This window comes from Gossypium raimondii, chromosome 8, assembly GCF_025698545.1.
Source record: "Gossypium raimondii isolate GPD5lz chromosome 8, ASM2569854v1, whole genome shotgun sequence".
Taxonomy (NCBI): Eukaryota; Viridiplantae; Streptophyta; class Magnoliopsida; order Malvales; family Malvaceae; genus Gossypium; species Gossypium raimondii.
The window spans coordinates 53,365,201-53,381,352 of NC_068572.1; the positions used below are offsets into that span (position 1 = coordinate 53,365,201).

The following is a 16,152-nucleotide window of genomic DNA, read 5'->3' on the forward strand; positions in this document are numbered from 1 at the left end:
TTAATTTGTTTTTAGATTGTTTTGTTTTCCGAGTATTCGGAAGTTGAAGACACTCGTTGTCTACCTATAGATGATAGAGGCATAACTGAGGACAAGGTAATTTTTAATTAAAAATTAAATTAAATTCATTTTGTTAAAATAATTAGATTATGTTATTTAACTAGTGTAACTATCACCATGTTAAATATTGTGCAATTTGTGTCAATGTCATATTCCACACCAGACGTTGTAGCTGTCATTCCACCTGAGCTCATGACCATTCAATTGTGTGGTGCATCAATGTACCAGTATTTAACTTTTCAACGGTAGAGTGGTACAATGGCTATAAAGTTCTGCGAAATTTTGGGTGCATACAACATTTTCCAAACCATCCGGTTATATTCAACAATGTCCACATGATTAATAAGAGGAGAAAAAGAAGGAAATAATTAGGTATTGGAACATCGTGAGTATATTACATTGTGGAACGCCTGACTGGAGAGATGAACTCGGTTGCATTCATTTTTTTTAATTTCACTCCCTCGATCCACTACCAACTTTGGTACATGGAGAACAAGTTACCTTATTTATTTGGTGGATAGTTGATGGTAGTCTTGAAACATATGCACTAACAAGGGTCTCATCAAAGTGGATTAAATCAACCATGTCCTGGTCGAGGTGAGCTGTCTCTCATTGTTTGTAACATTGGAATCGTTCTAGTATTACTGCTAACGTTACAAGAACCTACAGGGTCACACCCTATAGTTAAAATGAACGAAATAAACCATAGTTGGTATTGTTTTTAGGTGTCACTTGAATTAAATTAATTATAGAATTAATTTAATTTGATTTCAACACATTATGTACAAGGTTGTTGTACACATAATGAGGTTAGCATATGAATTCAAATAAATATATGGTTTATCGAAATTATATTATAATTAATGTAATTATAATTTTCGGTTTAAAATATTATTATATTTATTTTAATTCATAAATAAAACCCTAAAAAATAAATAATAAGGATATAAGTATCCCGTTTTTCTTTGTTTTGGTCTAGCAACGTCAAAGAAAATTCACTCTCAAAACTATTTTCGGATTTCTTCCGTTCAGTAGTCAACCTGGGTGGATCACGAAGAGGTCGAGTCTCGATAGATTGCGGCTTAGTTCGATCAGAGATCGACTACACGTTGTTGAGAAGTTCTGTCTACTCGAAACGAGATTAGGTAATTTCGAACCCTTTTTACCCCGATTCGTTCCTCACACATGGATCCGTGGTTAGGGTCACCGATTATTAAATTTTTCCGCTGCGCTGTAGGGGTGCCAGCGATCCAATAGTGGTATCAAAGCCACTTGTGTGACACGGACTCAGGTTTAAATACTTGGGTGATGCAATTGTATGAGATGCATGCTTCAATTTTATTAAATTTCTGACTGTTTAAATCGTTTAACAGCAACCAGATAATCGTTCCTTTTGACAATGGATTAATTGTTAATCATGGTGTTATGGCCTAATCGGTTTTATGTTATTACTGTTAAGTGTTAATAGGCCTATGATGGTGCGACGGTGGTGTTGACAATTTCCAGTAAGAGTTAACTGGTTAGCGGAACAAGGGTTGTTCCGGCATGAAACCTCAGGGATTAAAATCCCGAAAACATGATTTTGTCGGTAACAGTTATCGAATCGTGAGGTTTGAATGGGGTATGCGGTTCGTACCGCGGGGGCTCCGCCCCCGTACCCCTGGTCCTCAGCCCCCATCTTCTTAAAGTATGTTTTTTTTTAATAAATAAAACTTGATGGGCCATAAAAGTTGAAAGGATATGTTTTAATACACCTTAACAAAAGTGTTTATTTATGTATGCTATTTTTGATATGCACGGTGTTTGAAATACATAGTTATAGCCCGACAGCCCATTTGATAAAAGGTTGTAATTTTATAAATACGGCCTGCGTGTCGTGCCTTGCTAATATTCTCTTGTATTTCTCTTCTCATCTTACTCCCTCGTATGTAAAACGAGTTTCTACATATTGTAATCTGCAAGAGTTGCTGTGGGCTAGCCGAGAAGGAAGATGGGCCAACAAGTGTGGACTGATAGCTTGAAAACCGGCTTACACCTTTAGGTTTCCTTTTGGTTCACCCATTGGCTTGGGTTGTGCCACCTTAGTTTATGGGTTATAACTATCGCATTTATTTATTGATTTATTCATGTATGAGATGCTATGGATGTCAAAAGTATGCCAAATTTTAAGCATGTTAAAATTTGATAATATTGAACCACATTAATTGATGAGATCAATTAAATGGCTAAATGGACTAAAGTAAACCATAATTGGAAAGATGGAATGATCTTAATAAAATCCCTCTATTAAAATATTAAGTCAACATAGCCTTCCAATTTTGCCCTCGTTAAGGCCTCGATCAATACTGTGTAGGATCTGCTAAAGCGAAGTACTAGTATTTATCTTGGTTAAACGAGAAGAATAAACAAGTGATATTTGCTGGTTAAAATTGGTTAATGACTTAACTAGGTTATTCTAATAGGATTAGAAACCTAGAGGCGAGTAATTTGGATAAATCATAAGATGATTAGAACAAGAGTTGTTTACCAAATTTTAGGAATTACATATGATGTAATTAGCAAAGTGTTGCTTACCTAGATAACCGTAATCTTGAGAGTAAAGCCAAAGCTGACTTAAGAGGAGGTGAAATATGGATCCTTAACCCACTTGAAATACTTTTCGAGAAAGTCTTTCCGAAACTAATCTATGAGGGTATTAGTTTTGTAATAAAATAGTGAGAACATCATTTAATTAAGTCATTTTAATGATTGATATAAATTTGATAAATTTTTTTAATGATTGATATAAATTTGATAAATTTTTACACGCATAATTTTATTGTTGTAGATATATTATGGCTGCAAACACAAATACACTATCATTACGATCGGTCCTTGAGAAGGACAAGTTGAATGGTTTAAATTTTCTTGACTGGTTCCGTAACTTAAGGATTGTCCTCAAACAAGAACGAAAATTATATGTCATTGAACAACCAGTTCCTAACGAACCACCCGCTAATTCTTCGAGGGCTGATAGAGATGCTTACAGGAAGCATCTCGATGACATGGTAGACGTTGGATGTCTTATGCTTGCCACTATGAATCCTGAGCTTCAGAAGCAACATGAGGACATGGTTGCTTATGAAATGATTGAGCACCTGAAAGAACTTTATCAGGGGCAAGCACGGCAAGAGAGGTTCGATATCTCTAAGGCCCTATTCCAATGTAAGTCGGTGAAGGAAGCCCAAGAGGACCTCATGTCCTTAAGATGATTGGCTATATTGAAAGCCTGTCTAAGCTTGGGTTTCCATTGAGCCAAGAGTTGGCCACTGATGTTTATTCTCGCAATCGTTGCGGATAGCTATAGCCAGTTTGTCCTCAATTTCAATATGAATGAAATTGATAAGACTCTGCCACAGTTGCTCAGTATGTTACGAACTGCTGAAGGCAACATCAAAAAGGTTAGACCCAAGCCTATACTGATGGTCCGTAATAATAAGGGCAAGGGAAAGGCCAAATTTTAGACAAAGCCCAAGGGAAAAGGTAGGCCCAAGCCTGGAAAAGTTAAGGCTACATTGAAATCTAAAAGAGGGGTGGCTAAGGAAGGAAACTGTTTTCATTGTGGTGTGACTGGACATTGGAAGCGAAACTGCCCTATCTATCTTGAAGAAGTCAAGAAGGCCAAAATAAGCGGAACGTCTGCTTCAAGTATTTATGTTATTGATATTAATTTATCAACTACTACTTCATGGGTATTAGATACTGGTTGTGGTTCTCACATTTGTACTTCTGTACAGAGACTGCAAAGGAGTAAGAATTTGGCTAGAGGAGATGTGGACCTACGAGTTGGAAATGGAGCAAAAGTTGCTGCATTAGCTGTAGGAACATATAATTTATCTTTGCCTAGTGGACTTGGTTTAAGTTTAGAGGATTGTTATTATGTGCCCAGTTTGACTAAAAACATTATTTCAATTTCTTGTTTAGACAAAATTGGTTTTGAGATAATTATTAAGAATATTTGTTGTTCCTTTTATCTCAACAATGTTTACTATGGTTCGGCACAATTGATTAATGGCCTCTATATTTTAGATCAAACAAATCCCATCTACAACATAAATACTAAAAGCCAAAAAATAAATGACTCAAATCAAACTTATCTATGGCATTGTCGTTTGGGCCACATAAGTGAGGAACGCATATCCAAGCTCCAAAAAGATGGTCTCTTGGATTCATTTGTTTTTGAACAAATTGATGTATGTGAATCTTGCTTATTGGGAAAATGACTAAATCTCCTTTTATCTTGGTAAAAGTGAACGAGCTAGTGATTTATTGGGCTTAATACATTCTGATGTATGTGGGCCAATAAATACACAGGCTAAAGGAGGATTTCACTACTTCATTACTTTCACTGATGATTTCAGTAGATATGGGTATGTCTATCTCATGCGCCATAAGTCTGAATCCCTTGAAAAGTTCAAGGAATTCAAAAATAAAGTACAAAATCAACTAGGAAAAACTATCAAGACACTTTGATCTGATCGAGGTGGGGAGTATATGAGCTTAGAGTTTGATGATCTTTTGAAGCAATGTGGGATTTCTCACAACTTACTCCTCCCGGTACTCCTCAATGGAACGGAGTTTCTGAAAGAAGAAATCGAACTTTGTTAGACATGGTTCGATCCATGATGAGTCATGCTGATCTGCCAACTTCCTTTTGGGGATATGCACTTGAGACAGCTACTTTCACACTAAATCGTGTTCCATCTAAATCGGTTCAAAAGACACCATATGAGATGTAGACTGGGAAACGTCCCAGTCTTTCTTTTATGAAAATTTGGGGTTGCGAAGCTTATGTTAAACTTCAGACGTCTAGTAAGCTTGAACCCAAATCTAAAAAATGTGTTTTTGTGGGGTATCCAAAAGAAACCAAAGGATATTATTTCTTTAATCCCACTGAGAACAAAATACTTGTTGCTCGGACTGGTGTCTTCCCAGAGAGAGAATTTGTTTCTAGAAAAGGAAGTGGGAAAAAGATTGAACTTGATGAAGTTCAAGAATCGCAAAATACCACTGAACCAGAGATAGAACAACAGCAAGTTCCACAAGGGATTGAGGAACAAGTAATTGCTTTAGAAACACAACCACCGCGTAGATCTTTAAGAGAACGCCAAGCACCCGAGAGATATGGATTTCTCATTACAACGCATGGTGACGTTCTACTTATAGATCAAGATGAGCCTAGGACTTATCAAGAAGCGGTGACGAGCCCAGACTCTAAGAAATGGCTTGAAGCCATGAGATCTGAGATGCATTCCATGTATGAAAACCAAGTATGGACTTTGGTTGACCCACCCGAAGGGGTTAAGCCCATAGGGTGCAAGTGGGTTTTCAAAAAGAAAACAGACATGGATGGTAATGTACAAGCATACAAGGGGCGATTAGTCGCTAAAGGGTTTCTCCAAGTTCATGGTGTTGACTATGATGAAACTTTTTCTCCTGTAGCTATGTTTAAATCCATCAGGATCTTGCTTGCTATAGCTGCATTTCATGACTATGAAATCTGGCAGATAGATGTCAAAACAGCTTTCCTTAATGGGAAACTTGAAGAAGATGTGTACATGACACAACCTGAAGGTTTTGACAATCCAAAGGATGCTGGAAAGGTATGTAAGCTACAAAGATCCATTTATAGATTAAAGCAAGCTTCTCGAGGTTGGAATCTTTGTTTTAATGATGCAATCAAAGAGTTTGATTTTATCAAAAATGAAGATGAGCCATGTGTTTACAAGAAAGTTAGTGGGAGCACTATTACATTCTTGGTACTGTATGTGGATGACATACTTATCAAAGGAAATGACATACCTACCCTGCAGTCTATTAAGACTTGGTTAGGAAGTTGTTTTTCCATGAAGGACTTAGGCGAACCCACTTACATCTTAGGAGTAAAGATCTATAGAGATAGATCAAGACGACTATTAGGTCTAAGCCAAAGTACATACATAGATAAAGTACTGAAAAGGTTCAGTATGGAAGAATCTAAGAGAGGATTCCTACCTATGAGACATGGTATTTCACTCTCGAAGGAAATGTGTCCTTCAACTCCACAAGAGAGAGAACGCATGAGTAAAATTCCATATGCTTCTGCTATTGGATTTATCATGTATGCCATGTTATGTACCCGTCCAGATGTCTCATATGCCTTAAGTATGACGAGCAGATACCAAGTAGATCCCGATGAATGTCACTGGACCACAGTCAAGAATATCCTTAAGTACTTGAGAAGGACTAAGGATACTTTTCTAATATATGGAGGTGAGGAAGAGTTAAGTGTAAAAGGTTACACTGATGCCAGCTTCCAAACCGATAAGGACGATTCTCGATCACAATCAGGTTTTGTGTTTTTCCTTAATGGTGGTGCTGTGAGCTGGAAGAGTTCAAAGCAAAGTACATGAGTGATTCTACAACAGAGGTTTAGTATATTGCGACCGGTGAGGCAAAGAAAAGAAGCGATTTGGATCAAAAAGTTTATTACTGAACTAGGGGTTGTGCCTAGCATATCAGATGCTATAGAACTCCTATGTGATAACAATGGAGCCATTGCACAAGCTAAAGAACCTAAATCTCACCAGCGATCCAAACATATACTTAGGCGCTATCATCTTATTCGAGAGATTATCGATTGAGGGGATGTAGAGATATGCAGAGTACCTACAGATGATAACATTGCTGATCCCTTGACCAAGCCTCTGACACAGCAGAAGCATGATCGTCACACTAAGTCACTTGGTATTAGATATATAAGTGATTGGTCTTAGTGCTAGTGGGAGATTGTTAGAGTATGCCCAAAGATCAATCATGAGATGGTTGTAATAACATACTTGATTTATCATGTTTATTAATATAAGGCGTTACCATTATTATTTCAGTTTCTTTTCTGTGTGTATAAATAAACTGTTTTCTAATAATGTCCTAAGAATAATATGATTATTCTTAAAAGATCCTTAGTCAAGTATTATTGTTGGATAGGACAACAATAATGCATTAAGACTAACATGTAGTTGATTGATGATAAAGAGTTATCATTGATATGGAATATCAGAATCGATGCATGAATATGTGTGTTAGAGAACAACATATTGGACTGACCCATTATGAGTATGTTTCTTGGATTATTATGTAATTGTCACGACATTACTCATAGTGATTAATATGTATATGATCCTCAGACTTGAGATCATCATAATCCCAACATCGTGAGTAGTATATTTTGATACAGTCAAACGTACACCGTAACTGGTTGTTCTATAAAGGCTGGTGTTGGATATACCACAATCGATGTAGAGGGATATGGTTGGTCGATATAGAATAAGTCCCTCCTACATAATGGGAGTAATATCTTAGGCCACTTGATTAAGTGAGACTAGAAATGCATGGCCATGCTCAAATAAGTTGATATGAGATGTCATACTTATTTGTATATCGTAGTCTGCTTAAAATATCAAGGAACATGGAATGGACTATACAAGTGTGACTATTCCATGACTTGTGTCCAATCCAGAGATAAAGGACTTAAGGATTATTGCATAAAAGGTTAATCATAAAAGGTTATGTCGAATCATGATCTCTTGTGACTTAGGTAGCAATGATGCATTGCTAGATGCCACTCATTGCTTGTAACATTGGAATCATTCTAGTATTACTGCTAACGTTACAAGAACCTACAGGGTCACACCCTATAGTTAAAATGAACGGAATAAACCATAGTTGGTATTGTTTTTAGGTGTCACTTGAATTAAATTAATTATAGAATTAATTTAATTTGATTTCCAACACATTATGTACAAGGTTGTTGTACACATAATGAGGTTAGCATATGAATTAAAATAAATATATGGTTTACCAAATTATATTATAATTAATGTAATTATAATTTTGGTTTAAAATATTATTATATTTATTTTAATTCAAAAATAAAACCCTAAAAATAAATAATAAGGATATAAGTATCCCGCTTTTTCTTTGTTTTGGTCTAGCAATTGTCAAAGAAAATTCACTCTCAAAAGCTGCTTGGGGATTTCTTCCATTCGTAGTCAACTGGGTGGATCACGTAGAGGTTGAGTCTCGATAGATTGCGGCTTAGTTCGATCAGAGATCGACTACACGTTGTTGAGAAGTTGCTGTCTACTCAGAACAACATTAGGTAATTTCGTAACCCTTTTCACCCCGATTCGTTCCTCACACATGGATCTGTGGTTAGGGTCCCCGATTATTAAATTTTTCCGCTGCGCCGTAGGGGTGCCGGCGATCCAACAGGCTATACAAGTGTGACTATTCCATAACTTGTGTCCAATCTAGATATTAAGGATAAAAGAAAATAATACATGAAAAAATTTATCACAGAAAGGTTATGTCGAATCACGACTTCTTCTAACTTGGGTGACAATGATGCATTTCTAGATGCCACTCATTGCTTGTAATGTTAGAAACGTTCTAGTATTACTACCAATGTTAAAAGAGCCTATAAGGTCACACCCTATAGTTGAAACGAACAGAATCCAAATTCATTTGGTATTGTATTTAGTTGTCATATAAATTAAATTAGTTGTTGAATTAATTTAATTTGATAGCTAATGTACCATCCCAAACCCGGCTTAGACGTTATGGCCAGATCTGGAGAAGCTATCAGGGTACTCTCCGAAAACCAGGAAAATTATTTAGGCTTGAAGAAATAATGCTAGATTTTAATAAAAACAATTCCTATGTATTTTTAGTTAAAATATCCTTCTTATTTAATTTTTTAATTCTACCTATTAAATTTATATTTTTCAAAACGCACTTATTTACAGTAGAACTTTTAGCTCAATTTAGTTTGGAAAGCACAAATTGAATTTCGAAAATCCATCGTTTTGTTGATAGTGAAATTTAACTTTAAAAATGAAAAATGGTTTGAACCAGTAAATAAAAGTTCAAAACCAAACAATCCTAAAATGTTCAAAGCAGTTCGACGATATCAAAATAGAATAAACCAGAATTTAAAATAGCAAAAATAATCAAAAGATATTTAACCAAGCTCCCGTCGCACTGACCCGTCCTAAGTTTGGGGGTTACCTAAAATTAAACAGATAGGTGAGCTTTCGAGCTCAGTATGTAACTTATAAAAACAGAATCACAGATTTAATTTCAAACATGCTTTCAGAGTTCAATCAGAAAAATATCATAAACAGAAACAGTATCAAAGCATATCAGATGCAGATTTACAACCATACCCCCATCCACTACACACTATATAGGGTATTAAATACCCATCCAGCCCTATATGCCGCTTTGTTTCGGTATGACACTTTTCAGAATATTTGCAGCTTAGTTGCTAGGTCAATAGGCGATTCATTGCCAAATACAGATATATGTATGACTGAGCCACCAAATACGATAGATAAATTAAACTGCTCACACTTCCTCCATATACACAAATCTCATCCCAATGCACATGCAGAATTATCAGATGTTAGAAATGTACATGTCATACATCCTTTAATAACAAATACAAATCATGCTGATCATATTACAGATCATACATATCGTATTACAAATTGTACTTATCACATTTTAGATCATATTGAACAAATAACATATTAAACACATGTACTTTTAATCTTATTTTGCACAACAGAATTCTAGATGTAAAATACAATTAAACATACGTAGGCCCAAGTTCCAGATTCCAGATTGTGCGCCAAGCCATGTGGGCCACACTATAGAATAAACATACGTACTTTCGACTCATACAACAAGTACAACCTTAGGGAGAAATTTTGAAATTTGGGCCCACATACTCGTGTGGCCCACATGGCCTAGCACACTGTCTCACACATGCCCTGCCTACCACACGACCTAGCACACAAGCCATGCGGCGTCGACAACCCCAATTTTTGGCTTTCACTGTTCGCTGTTTTCTAGGGTTTTCGTTACACACCTGGAAATTTTCTGACGCAAATCTAATCACGAAGTATTTAGAACCTAAAATCAGTATTCAGAACATTCCAATTAGCAACGAACTCCCAATTAAAACCCTTAAAACAACCAAAACATCAAATGATAAAACCTTAACATCACCAAACAATATGCAACAACTTGCCCAATTCGAATAGCCACTTCCTTCGACCAAAAAGGTATTTGCATCCAATTGTTATTCGAATTGTAAAATTCAACTCGACTCAAACTCAAAACTCGAATTACTTATTTGAGTTGACTCGAATAACTAGATTCGATTAACTCGAAATTTAAATATTTTTCAATTTTTTCGAATCGAATCGAGTTGTAGTCACCCTATGAACAATTCAAATATAATGATATTAGTAATTAACTTCCATCAAATTAACTCTAAAAACCCGAATTAAACACTAAAAAGTTAACATTATGTTGTTTAGATATTAAAATATATAACTTCTCTTAAAAATTTATCAAACTTGACATATTAAATCAATTATTTGAAGTGTTATCAAATTAAATATTTAAAATTTATTTTCAGTTTTTCTAAAGAAAACCCATTTTCAGCTCAATCATGTACTAATTTTAGACAAATTGTATAAGTATTTTATTTAAATAGTAAACTAATATTATTTACAATAACTAAGTAAACCAAGTTACCGTGTTTGGTCATCCTACACTAATTTTTGTTGATAAAATATATTATTGAAAAAAGTTTAAAAAACAAAATTGTATGGGTAAAGATTACTTCCAATCAAGCTGTCTATATAAAGGGCAAACAAGGTTGTCATGCTGCACACAATTCGAGGCAAAGCTCCTTAACTCTTACTGCTCCTCCATTTTCTCATTCACTTTAATCTCTTTTAATGGCGGTAATAACACTTTACACTGTTCTGATAGCAGTAGTAGCCATGTCTCTGCTTTCACTGTCATTCAAGAAGCTGAGGAGCACAAAGGTTAAGTTGCCACCAGGCCCCTATGGCTTACCGCTCGTTGGCTACCTCCCATTTCTTGGCAGAAACATCCACCAAACTTTCATGGAATTGGCCAACATCTATGGTCCAATATACAAGCTCTCTATTGGACAGAAATTATTTGTCTTAATTAGCTGTCCCACCTTGGCAAAAGAAGTGGTACGTGACCATGACATCACATTCGCCAACCGCAACCCAACCATTGCAGCACTGGCTTTCTCTTTCGGTGGAAAGGATATTGCATTCACACCCTATGGGCCAGAATGGCGCATGCTGCGCAGGATCTTTGTCCATGAGATGCAGAGTAATGCCAATCTTGATGCATTTTATGCTCTTCGGAGAAACCAAGTCAAGAAAAGTATTAAAGATGTATATGGCAAGAATGGAACAACCATTGACGTGGGGATGCTAGCATATTCAACTGTCATCAACATGATAACCAGCATGTTCTGGGGTGGCACGCTTGAAGGAGACATAGGTGCTAACATCAATGCTCAGTTCCGAGCTGCAGTATCGGAACTCCTTATTATATGGGGGAAACCAAATATTTCGGATTTCTTTCCATTTCTGGCTAGTTTTGACATTCAAGGGATACACGGAGATATGAAAAGGGCATCACGATGGATAGAGAACATCTTCGATTTTGTCATAGATCAAAGAACTAAAAATAATACAAAAATTTCTAATAAAGACTTTTTAGATTTCCTCTTGGAGTTCAAAGATCATGAGACAGGGAAGTCGCTCTCCCGACCACAAATCAAAGCCTTCCTTGCGGTGTGGTTTCTCCTTTCAACTCTGTTCTTTTTTCCCTTTTATATTACACGTCACCACCATGGCAAAACTTGAGTCCCCTTTTGGTAATTTACTCCGTATGTTCAATTTTCAATGGACAGGACATAGTAATTGGGGGCACCGGTACAACCTCCACCTCTTTTGAGTGGACAATGGCAGAACTAATGCTACACCCGGAAGTAATGAAAAAAACCCAGGAAGAATTGACAGAAGTTGTAGGTGATGCCAACGTTGTGGAGGAATATCACTTTCACAAACTGCCTTATCTGCAAGCAGTTGTGAAGGAGACATTAAGATTACACCCATCGGCCCCATTGTTGCTACCTCGCTGTCCTTCCCAAAGTTGCACCCTGGGTGGATATACTATTCCAAAAGGTGCAAAGGTGTTCTTGAATGCTTGGGCTATGCATAGGGATTCTCAACTTTGGGAGAATCCGTATGAGTTTCGGCCTGAGAGGTTTGTTGGTGATTCTAATAAACTGGACTTCTCTGGGAACAAATTTCACTATATTCCGTTTGGATCTGGTAGGCGAATGTGTGCGGGGCTTCACCTCGGGGAGAGGATGTTGATGTATACTTTGGCTACATTTCTGCACATGTTCCATTGGAAAGTTCCGGATGGTGAAAAGCCTGACACTGGTGAAAAATTTGGAGTTGTTTTGGAGAAATCAACGCCCTTGATTGTTATTCCGACCCCTAGATTGAACAACTTAAAGCTCTATCACTAGAATTATCTCATCCTTTGACTAATGAATTTATGTTTTAGTAGAAATTAGGATTTAAATTTTATCATATACTAGCAGGCTTAGGCAAGAAAATTTAGGTAAAAGTACCACAAAAACCTCTTATTATATTTTGGATTGTATTTTAGTCCCTCTACTAAAAAAGAATGAGCAAATTAGCTTATGTAGGTTAGATGAGCGAGTAAAACAACCTCTCTGTGTTTATATAGAATATATAATAACAAATTTAGCCTCAATCTTTACACACTTATTCAATTTAACCCCTATTTTTTATTAGAAGTAAATTAGAAATTTTTAAACTAATAGTACACATTAAAAATCAATTAAACCCTTTTAAAATTAAAAAATATTTAAAAACCATAAAATTATAAAAAAATTATAAAAAATTATAAAATTTTTATTAAAAATAAAAGATCGACCCATTAGAATCTAATGGTTATAATATTTTTTAAAAATTTGACCCTACTCTTTTATTGGGTCAATATTGTTACTTTTAATAAAACTTTTATAATTTTACAATTTTATAATTTTTCAAATTTTGTTTACAATTTTATGATTTTTAATAATTTTAAATTTTAAAAGGGCTTGATTTACTTTTTTTTAAATTTATTACTAAGGCATTTTTGACCGCTTAGCCTTATTAGTTTCAAAATTTTTAGTTTACTTCCAAAAAGAGTAGGGTAAAATTAAATAAATATGTAAAGGTTAAGGGCTAAGTTTATTATTATACCTTATATATAAATACCAAAATAAACATTTAATGGTTAAATTTTAATGGAGGGATTGTTTTGTCCACTAATCTAACATAGGGACTAAGAATAAATTTTTTCAATAGAAAGGCTAAAATAAAATATTGAATATAATAAAGTGGGTTTTGTAATATTGTTATCAAAATATATATGTTTTTTAAATTTAAGCACGATACTTTTTTAGCCTTTCAATTATGCAAAAAAAAAAACCATTTATTTAAGTTTTTGTTTTCAACTAGACCTCGGATGGATTACATGTTCAGGTTCAAAGGCTTGCTTGAAAAATGAAAGGATTTGAACAAAAATATATGCTGAAAAAATGGACTTAACTTAAACTTTTTTATGTTGATGCTTGTTGTTATTTTGCTACCATTTTACTATTATATTGCAACTATTTTGTTGTTACTGTTTAGATATTGTATAACTCTTATTTTATTATTAATTTTGTTACTATTTTAGAGACATTTATTTGTTAAATTGTAATTATCTTAGTATTATTTAAATATAAAAAATTTAATGTATTTTCGAAATATTTATTTTAATTTTTAATGTATTTGACGATTATACTTTTTAAATTTATTTTATATAAAAATTTAATACAAGTAAACCAGATTAAAATCGAGTTTAACATTTTAATTTGAACTAAACTTAAATAAAAATTTTAAAGTTATTTTTCTAACCGAAATCAAAATGGATGAAAAAAAATGATCACATCTACACTTAATGATGTGGTGCGCCAGATAAGTTTAGTCATTAAACACGTGTAAATTAAACTCGTGTTTTATTCATTTGTTTTAATACTTTATTTTTTCACTTCATTTCTTCTTTAAACCAGAATGATCTGTTTCTCTTGCACCACTGCTCTGCCACCAGCGTCTTCTCCGACCCAAATAACGGCAACATTTCATTTTAAATTTTAAATTCAAATTTTATATCTTCAATACTTAATTTTTTAACATTTTATTTTCTAATTTATCAAATAACAACTAAAGAAGCAAAACAATTATATTGAATCAAAACCAATATCCAACTTGAGATATTGGTGTCAGAAAATCCTTTTTCAAGTTTTGTAGGATCCCTGTATCATGCATAGTCGTATCACCTATTCGAGACAATCTTTTAAACCTAAGGGTAAAAGTTTGGAATCTTTGAATATTCAAATTTAATATTCATTATGTACAATTATATATGTGGGTCTCTAAATCTCATCATATGTTATTACTTTGTGTGGGGTTTTAATCTAATTAGTCGATTTAGTTTGAATTATTCAAATTCTTAATTCACATTTACCATAATAATTTGATTTTATTTTATGATTTCTCAAGCATATATCATATCTATACTTTAATTATATTAAACGAGAAATTATTTTATGGATCCTTCCCACCACATAATCCATGGTCCCTCTCCAATTATTTAATGACATTTCAGCAATTTTTTCAATGTCATTGACACATAATTTTGGTAATTTTTTTATCTTGAACCTCGAACCCAAAACTCGAACCCCAAACCCCAAACTCGGAATCCTAAACCTTGAACATTTGTAACACCCTACACACGGCTCGGTCGTCAAGCCCAAATATTAAGATGTCACACCACCGTCACACATCGCACTCATAGTAAATTGTCATATTATTAAGAAAAGCATTCTTTTATTTAGCATTCGCACGACTTTGAGTCTAACATACAACATCCAACATTAAGTCATGCTTAACATACTTCCATTGAACTAATACTACAATTATATATGCTTTTGAACCACACAGCAAAAAATTCAAAACAAGTACGTAGGTATTGATATTGTAGCAATGGTATCGGTATTTCACTAAAAAGGTATCGATACCGATTTAAAAATTGATACCAAAATAGCATTCTGTTTCTTGCTTAAAAATCAACATCCCAACAATTATCGGTACATTTGCTAAACTATCGATTATTTTACCCCGAGTATTGATGCTCGTGATATAGTATTGATATCAAATTGCAAAACTGACTTCCTCCACATTCGAAAATCACAGAGGTATCATTTTTATAACTTGAATATCGATACATTTGATCCAAACCACAAAAATACAACACATCTAAGCATTTAATCCATTCCAACAAATATCTAATCAGCATGCATCATTTACCTCTTTAAACCAATGTCAAAATGATCAAAATAGCAGTTCAAAACATCAAAAACAAGTCCAAGCAAGAATCAACATACGAAGGTCCAAGCCTATAGTTCCTAGGAATAATTAAGCTACAAAATATCCAAAACATCATGGCAATATCATGCAACAGTTCTACCACATTACTCTACGTCCATTTACCACACATACAGTTCATGGCACTTCAACATAGTAAATCTTCAAACCAAAACAATACCAATGAAATAATTATGACATATATCAAAAGTGCTAGAAAACTAAACCCATAAAATATCATGAGGACCAAAATAATAATCAATCAAAGTGTAACCACATTGCCTTATCCCCACAGTTCAAAAAATAATATTAATACCACCTACGCAAATACTAAAGCCTAACTTGGATCACTTCCTTGGTATCCCTGCACCGCTCATATCGCAAACAATAAATATCTACAATGGTTAGAGAGTGTGGGTGAGCTTAAACAAGCTCAATGAATGTCGGAGTAACCACAAAGTATACACAATATCAAAGGTTAAACAAGAGAAAACTACAACACATTCACAACCATATTCTAACCAAGTCAAAATAACATATTCACGTTTCATTAAATCATAAAACTAGCATATACTCTTACATGCAATTACACTCAACTCGCTTATATATAATTTATTTAACAATAATTCATCAAGACTAAACAATGTATACATGCTTTAATAACTTACAAGTCTAGCTC

General features: G+C 34.4%; 1 protein-coding gene across 1 annotated transcript; it reads left to right on the plus strand.

The window, feature by feature from the left end:
- Positions 1-10,839: 10,839 nt before the first annotated feature.
- LOC105793682 (flavonoid 3'-monooxygenase CYP75B137) lies at positions 10,840-12,772 on the plus strand. Its single transcript, XM_012622531.2, has 2 exons — positions 10,840-11,774; positions 11,894-12,772. Exons 1-2 carry the CDS (start codon positions 10,893-10,895, stop codon positions 12,518-12,520), a joined length of 1,509 nt encoding a protein of 502 aa, XP_012477985.1. The 5' UTR covers positions 10,840-10,892; the 3' UTR covers positions 12,521-12,772.
- The last annotated feature ends 3,380 nt before the right edge of the window (positions 12,773-16,152 follow it).